This window comes from Alligator sinensis, unplaced genomic scaffold (assembly GCF_000455745.1).
Source record: "Alligator sinensis unplaced genomic scaffold, ASM45574v1 scaffold863_2, whole genome shotgun sequence".
Lineage (NCBI taxonomy): Eukaryota > Metazoa > Chordata > Crocodylia > Alligatoridae > Alligator > Alligator sinensis.
Window position 1 is genome coordinate 237,889 of NW_005842780.1, and position 7,574 is coordinate 245,462.

The 7,574-nt window shown below is 48.0% G+C and overlaps 1 protein-coding gene across 4 annotated transcripts in view; it reads right to left on the reverse strand.

The window, feature by feature from the left end:
- ATG4B (autophagy related 4B cysteine peptidase) overlaps positions 1 to 7,574 on the reverse strand; it is a 30,060-nt gene that overhangs the window by 21,082 nt on the left and 1,404 nt on the right. The window contains exon 1 of one of the 4 annotated variants that reach the window (XM_025216968.1): positions 7,340 to 7,565. The exons of 2 other annotated variants lie outside the window; for them this stretch is intronic. Coding sequence is in view for 1 of the 2 variants with exons in the window: in XM_025216966.1 (XP_025072751.1) it covers positions 4,453 to 4,456 (4 nt within the window). In the remaining variant the exon portion in view is untranslated. Of the gene's footprint in view, positions 1 to 4,452; positions 4,472 to 7,339; positions 7,566 to 7,574 lie in introns of those variants that run through there. One more of the 4 variants, XM_025216966.1, reaches the window with a different exon arrangement.

Below are 7,574 nucleotides of genomic sequence, written 5' to 3' on the forward strand. Positions count from 1 at the left end.
CTCTCCAGCACTGATTGCTCCACTACAGAAGGATCCTACAGCACAGCTTCTTGATCAGGATGTGTTGGAGCCCCAGCCCTTCAGGCACAAGTGAGAAAGCAAACCTGAAACATCAGGCAGAGGCAACTCTGTTGTTTGTTCAGCAGCCCTGATGTTTTAGTGGAAACAGGGGCTCCCCAGGGAACCCATAAGCTGAGCCCCAAGGAAAATAAGAAATAATGGCCACAAGCTAGCAGAGAGTAGATTTAGATTGGACATTAGGAAGAACTTCTTCACAGTTAGAGTGGCCAAGGTCTGGAACGGGCTCCCAAGGGAGGTGGTGCTCTCCCCTACCCTGGGGGTCTTCAAGAGGAGGTTAGATAACCATCTAGCTGGGGTCATCTAGACCCAGCACTCTTTCCTGCCTATGCAGGGGGTCAGACTCAATGATCTATTGAGGTCCCTTCCGGCTCTAACATCTATGAATCTATGAAAAAGGTCCTTACAAAGTGTGCCAGGAGATTCAGTTCCAATCACATCTTACTCTACAGCTTATCACACTGAAATAGCTTCGCTCAGTTCTGCCAGACAGGAGAGATCTCCTCAAGGGCTACTCTAGCTAAAACAATATTTAATAAATACCAAGTGCCATGTTTGACATGACTGGCACCACACACTGCCTGCTCCATTCCTCATTGTCACTGTCTATGCCACTAACCTTGCCTGCCTGGTACAAGTCAGTAGCAACTCTTCTATACCACAGAGACCTCAGTATTTGCCTTTCTAATCTCACAAGTAGACTCAAGTGAAAACAGCTGTTCTTTACTCCTATAGATTGATGTTTATCACCACTTAATTTTGCCTTGTGAAGTGTTAACACCTGAAAAGCCTGGGCACTCCATACATTCTTCACCCTATAGCTCACAGTGCCAGCCACAGCACTGAAGAGAATTGTGAAGTCTACCCACCCTCCCTCCCTCCTTCCAGCATGAATTGCTATTATGCTAAGAAAGACAAGATGCTCTTGGCAACGACATCCTGCAGGGGCTATTCGCCACAACACGCTACTCTGGAATATTGTGGCCTGATTGCCAAATTTTAGCAGCAAGCAGCATGGAGTTCAGGTGAACTGAGTAAAGGGATCCTGTCTGTCACTAATGGCAGACAGGTTCTTGGACCAATTCTGAATGAAGCCTGCCCACCTACATTATACTACACTGTGCTTCTAGAAGAGCTACATGCACTCCATAACCAATACAGACCTGTGGGCACATGGATCCAGCTCAGCCAGTAGACAGCAGCTCTGCTAGCAAAGCTTCAGTTCTCTGGAGGAGCCAACATGATTCTGGTGGCAAAAAAAGTCTCTTCCTGCCAACTGAGCCACATCTACACCAAGGCAACTCAGCTGTTGTGGTCAAAGCAGCAGCAGCCCCTGGCTGTGGCCTTGGCTGGATCTAGGGAAAAGCAAGCAGACCCCTTTGCCAAGGCCCATCTACTCTGTGGCCCACACATTTGGGAGATTATTTCAGACAACTCGCCTTGTTCAGGATCAAGTAGGCCATGCTTCCTTGCTCACTTGCTACCATATGACTTTACCGTAAGAAGTACGATTATTCAGGTGGCAAAATATTAGGGAAGTAACATATTTTTAGCGCTCTGATAAAATTTAGCAGTAGGGACAAGAATATAAGCCAGTACTAGGTACCAACCAGGTCTCCAACAACCACCATGGATACAGAGATGACACTTATGCAAATTCATTCGGTTTAGCTTCTTTCACATCCTGCTTCTTACTACAGCCAATCGATAATTCTGTAATTAGGCAAATACAGGTATCCTGAAGTGCTGGTTTGGCCAGAGATGCTATTTTTGGCAGATTTTCCCATTTCTCTCTTCTGCATGGCCCTTCTATTGCTCCCCAAGCCATCAAAAAGGTCATCCTTTTGGATGAAATTTTGCAACTTTACTCTCAACCTAAAGGTGGATTCCTTATTCAGTTTTAGAAAATCCTGTGCAATCAAATGAGATAGATGGCCTCAACCGAAAAAAAATCTCAGAGAAACTTTTCATGCCTGCTCTAATGCTCCCGATGACCAAAAAACAGCTTAATTCCAGCTTTCCAAACTTGTCAAAGATTGAACCCCTAATGAAGAAAATTATCTGAATTAGGTTCAAATAAGTATGGCTTAAAGAAGGGGCCCAAACCTGTACCATACATGACTCTCCGCTTCCTGCCCCCACCCACATCCTTCATTCAGCACAGCTGAAATACACATTCCCCTCCACCCCTGCTCCCAGGATCTCAAACATGGCATGAACTGAATGTACACTGGTTTTGAGCTAGATAAGTTCAGCTTTGCCTACTGATGTTCTGCAAACAACCTGCAAACTGGCCAGCCACAGCTCCCTGGCCCCACACCTCCCCACCAGTGCCTACTTGACTGCTCAATCAATAGATGATCCATTCAGTTCAAATTTCATGTGCTCTGCAACTTCTCATTTCACAGGGTACCATGCCTCACAGCCTATGTGCTTGGGAAGAGGCAGCCTAAGGAGTAGGTCTACTAGAAAGAGCTGCTGGGCTCTTTCCAATCCAATGACAGCTGCCACAAGAAGAGGCTAAGCTGGCTTGCTGGAATCCCTAGCTGCCTGCTTGACATGCTAGGTCAGGGGTGGGCAATTATTTGGGCCTGGGGGCCACATAGGGAGTTTTGATGAATTGTCACAAGCTGGGTCAGCACCCACCCCTCCACAACAACTCACCAAAACTCCCTACTTGGGACAAGGCCATGGGCGGGCAAGCAGCGGTTGGAAGTGGAACAGGTGGGCAAGGCTGGGATCATGGCATGGGGTTGCAGGGCAACAACAACGCAGGGCTGGGGCCTGGGACAGAGCCACGATCCGCTGCCCATATGCCCCGTGACAGGGATGGGTTGTGTGGGCAGGGACCTGCCTGCCACTCGGCTGCCTGCAGGTGCCTGCTTATTGTGCCAGGCAGGCAGAGTGGGTGGAAGGCAGCTGGGAGCTGGAGCCAGAGTCTTGTGCACTGGGGTAGGAGCTGCCCAGATGAAGCTTCCTCCCTGGCCTAGCGACACAGCAAGGACAGGAGCAGAAGGAGGAGCTGCTGCTGGAGACGAGAGGAGCTGACCAGCCCCTAAATGGCTGCAGCTGCATTGTGAACAGCCCCGTGGTAAGCTGTGTGCGCTGGCCAGGACCGGGGCTGGGGCAAGGGCCAGGAAAATACGGCATGGACAGAAGTACAGCACTGGCTACCTAGGGTGGGGCTTGACCCCAGGTGGAGTGCCACAGGCCAGATCCAATTGATTGGCAGGCACCCTCTACAAGCTGGACCCAATCAGTCGACAGGCCGGATCCAGCCCATGGGCCATATTCTGCCCACCCATGTTATGTGCTCAGAAACTTCATAGCACACAACATTTAAATACGCTGGGCCAGATCCCGCTTCACCCATTCAATGCCTAAGTGGACCTAGGCTCCTCAAAGCAATCCTATTCTACCCTGCTCAAGCCCCTTAATGCATGAGATGAGAGGTCATGCTCTTCCTCATCCTCACTGCTTTTTGTGACAGTCTTAGATCCAGGAGGACAGCATGTTACTGGAAAAGCCACACTAAGTTTTTCAGGGTGGAACAGGACCATACTTAGGTGCCATTCTCATCTGGTCATAACTTTGGGGTTTCCACCCATGTACTGAAATTCTCCAAACCTCACGTATGTCCAACCAGGAAGGTTTTGGCAGCATGAGCAAAGCAGCTCAGCTATTTTTGAGGGTGAGTGCACGCATGCACTGGCCCCATCATAAAAGTGATGCTGGCAATTGTTTCCTTGAAAGCCCTAGAGTCAAAACAGCTGGAAATAAAGAGCAGAAATTCAGCAGGCAGAAACATAAGAGTCTGTGGTTTCTCAGCTAAGATTTGGCAGAGTTACGAGGCTTCCCTGAAGGCAGCGTTTTGTACTATAAATCTGAAATATCTATATGTAACAACGATTTTTGAGAATAAGTAAGATGCACTGTGCAACACACTCACAGAAAGACAATGAAAAGCAGCCTACCTTCAGTCAGCACTAACACACAGGGCTTCCCTAATGTGCAGTTAAAAGGACTGAACATGCCCAGTACAAAGTCTTAGTCATAGAGAAGTTGGGCTGGTCATCTAGTTTAACCCTCTACCTAAGGCAGGGTCCTCCCGATCCAAACCATCCTATACAAATCCATTGTCTAACCTATCAGCAAAACTACAGTCAACCCTGACAACCACAAGCCATAACACCCTAATCGTTCACAGGTAAATCAGGGGGGCCATACCAGCTTGCATCCTGATGCTGTAAAGGTTGTTAATAAAAAGCTGTCTTTGATCCTACAAAGCGTACACCAAAGAGGGCAGGACTCCCTGGTCTCGCAGAACCAGATGCATTGAGGGGGCTAGTTTGAACCTTGCTTTAGGGAACTCACACATTTGTACAGCACATCACAGCTCTACAGAGCAATCTCTTGTCAAATAAACCCAGGTAAAGGAACCGCTTTGCTTTTCCAAACAGATCCAGGCCGCACCTTAAAATAAAGCTAGATTGAGAATGTTAAAGCCCTCTCCAGTGATGAAATGCTAGCATTGGACTGAGCATGCCACCTGTAGCTCCTCCCCCTCCTGCCTGATTCAAGAGTTGGTCTAATTAAGTGATAACATAGTATTTCTTAAATAATACAAGATACATCCTACAGGCTTGTGCAGTGCTCCATGAACAAGACTTTGCTACAGTCAGTCAGCATTATATACAGAGGGGACCTCCGTTGTCAGGTTAGTTGGCATTCACAGAGCAATACTCAGTGGCCTGATATATATGCATTCAAGGTTGCATAAGAGCTGAGATACTGCATTAGCTGGAAAATAGCATGCAATTAACAAAAGATGATCTTAAAGCACACAGGAACAGAGATAAAGTTGTGTGTAAAAGCTTAACTCTTGTTTTCTATATTCTTCAACTATTGGTCTTACAGTTACATATGGTGGTTCATATTTTTATCTGTGTGTCAGTGCATATTTATCACACACGCACACAAAGAGGCAGTTAATCACAGCACAGGAACCAGATCCAGGGATTTCCTGCCTTGCTTATATCAAACAGCCACCATTGTACTAAATGTAAGAACTTCCCCTCTTACACCTGTCAGTTGGAGCCTTATCAACCACCTTTAACTTTAGCTTTAAAAAGCAGAACAGCATGCTGCAGTACTTCCCCTCATGCTCCTGTCTATGTGAATCCAGAAGTTAGAGAAGGATCAAAGCAGGGGTGGAGACTGTTCCAGGCCATTAGAGCTATCTTGTAGCTGTACTGTAGCAGTTTTCAGACTGTTGCTGAAACTATTTAAAAGCACTTCTCCCACTCAGGTTCATTTCAAACTACTCATGCCATTGGCCAACAAAAAATACTGAACAGGAGGGAAGGCATGAATAAATCAAGCAACAATCTCTCCATGTGAATGCAGGGGGATGTCACTACAGAGACCTGCAAGGGCAGGCTGCCGGACAGTAAATGCACAAAAAGAGAGAAAAATTAAACTTGTGACACCAATGAGGTAGTAACTGGAAAATGCTCAGTCAAAAATAACCAGTCAAAAAGCCTGGAACCTCTTCATTTTAAAAAGAGAGGGAACACTTGTTATTCTGCAAAAGCAGTGAATAAAATTAAACCCTTGTCTTGTTTGGGTCATAGAAACAGGCAGTCCCTGACCATCTAAAAATCTCAAAGGAACAGCCAGGAACTCAGATTAATCAGGGAAAAGAGTGCGCCAGAGGGTAGCTCTGTTCACTCCCAGACCAGATCAGATCCCAGGTAAAACTGAAGGCTTCCTTCCCAAGACTAACTGGCTCCCAAAGCTGCTGGAAGATAAGGTCAACAGGGTCCTTAAATTTTCAAACAATGCAAGACAGGAAAGCTGTAGGAGACCTAATCTTGTTTGGGATAAGGAAGGTTCAGCTGTCAGTTTCCACTATCTACCACATAAGGAAATCTTGTAACAAATAAGGCAAATGCTGAACCACTAGTACCCTTGGTCTGCTATTCACTTCCCAGGCATTATTCTTGTCCGCCTGAATGCAGCAAGCATTGTGCTGTGATGTGCAATAACATGCTAGTCAGGGAGTCCAGTTTGATAGCAACAATTGCACAACTTCGAGAATGATACTAGCTCTGGAGGGGAAAATGAAAGCAGCGGTCTTTAGATCTAGGAGTTATGGGTCTAAAACGGAAAATAAGAGACGCTGAGTATTCAGGAGAACGCTAATCAGTGCAGGATGGTGAGTCACTCAGTTCTGGGTCAATAACTTGCATCTGGGCAGCAGCTGGCAGTGATCAAACAGCAGAGCCACCAGCTCTCACTTGGCAGTAACACTTCACATCAGGGCTGCGCCTCACTACCAGGGCAGTGTGGAGAAAGCTCATGCAACCGCTGTTCACATCCACATCTAAAATAGTCCAGCCAGAACCTCAGCAGCATAAAACCAGCCTAACATTTGTCAAAACACACAACAGATTGGATGGAAATGAACAAAAGGATAGACTGCAAGGGCCAAACAAATGATTCCCTGAAGCAGCAAGGTAGCATTTTCTCATTAAGCCCGTTACAAAGACAACTAGGGGAAAAACTTTCCTAGAGTCTATTAAAGCCAGGATACTCCACCATGCAGCATGCACCCAGCCAGACACACTGAGCTACAGGAAAAAGGACAGTGTCCTGTAAAACCAGAAAAAACTTCTTGCAGGTCAAGGTATGGATGATGAGCAAGCCAGTGCCAAATACTGAAACATCCTAGATAGGAGCAGGCCAGCAACCAGTCACCCTGTGAATGCCTCAGCCTGTTCCAAAGTGTCCTGGGCAGCCTGGGAGCAGGAACCTTGGGCTGTTTCAATGCAATGCACTTTGCTGGCTTAAGGAGAGAGGTGAGCATCAAGTCTGCAGTGTGCCTAGGATTGTGGCCCCAGCATCCCCTGAGGACTCTGGGTGCAAAATGATGCACTCTCTCTTCTCTTCCTTCCTCCCTCCCTCCCCAAGCCCAGGTTTTCCTCACCACTTTTCAAGAGAAGATGCATGTCCTTTCCAAGGAAGTACATGCATGGGGTAGGGGGAGACCACAGGTCTTCACACAGGCACCTTCCCTCCAGCCCTTGGGCAGAGCTCGGTACAACTTCCCCACCTGCATTGACCTGCACTGACAGCCCACCAGGTCCTGCCTCTCCTTCCCTTTGCAAGCGACAGCGACCTACTGTTGACTGGGCCTGCACCAACTCCAGCAGACCCTCCAGAGGCCGGGCAGAGTTAAGGCCGTAGCTCAGGATCTTACCCAGGATGACTCCTCACCACGTCCCCGTTCAGATGCATCGCGATCAGCTTTTGTTTCCCAGAGCCCACCCACGGCAGGATTTTGGGGCATGCCCTGGGCAGTCGCTCGTGGAGGGGGCGAGGGGGCCGGGAGCGCCAGGAACCGTGCTTGCAAGGAGGGGAGGAGGGGACGGGCAGCCCCTCCCCCCACACGCAGAGGGAGAGCACGGCCCAGCTTCCCTCCCCCGTGGGACCCT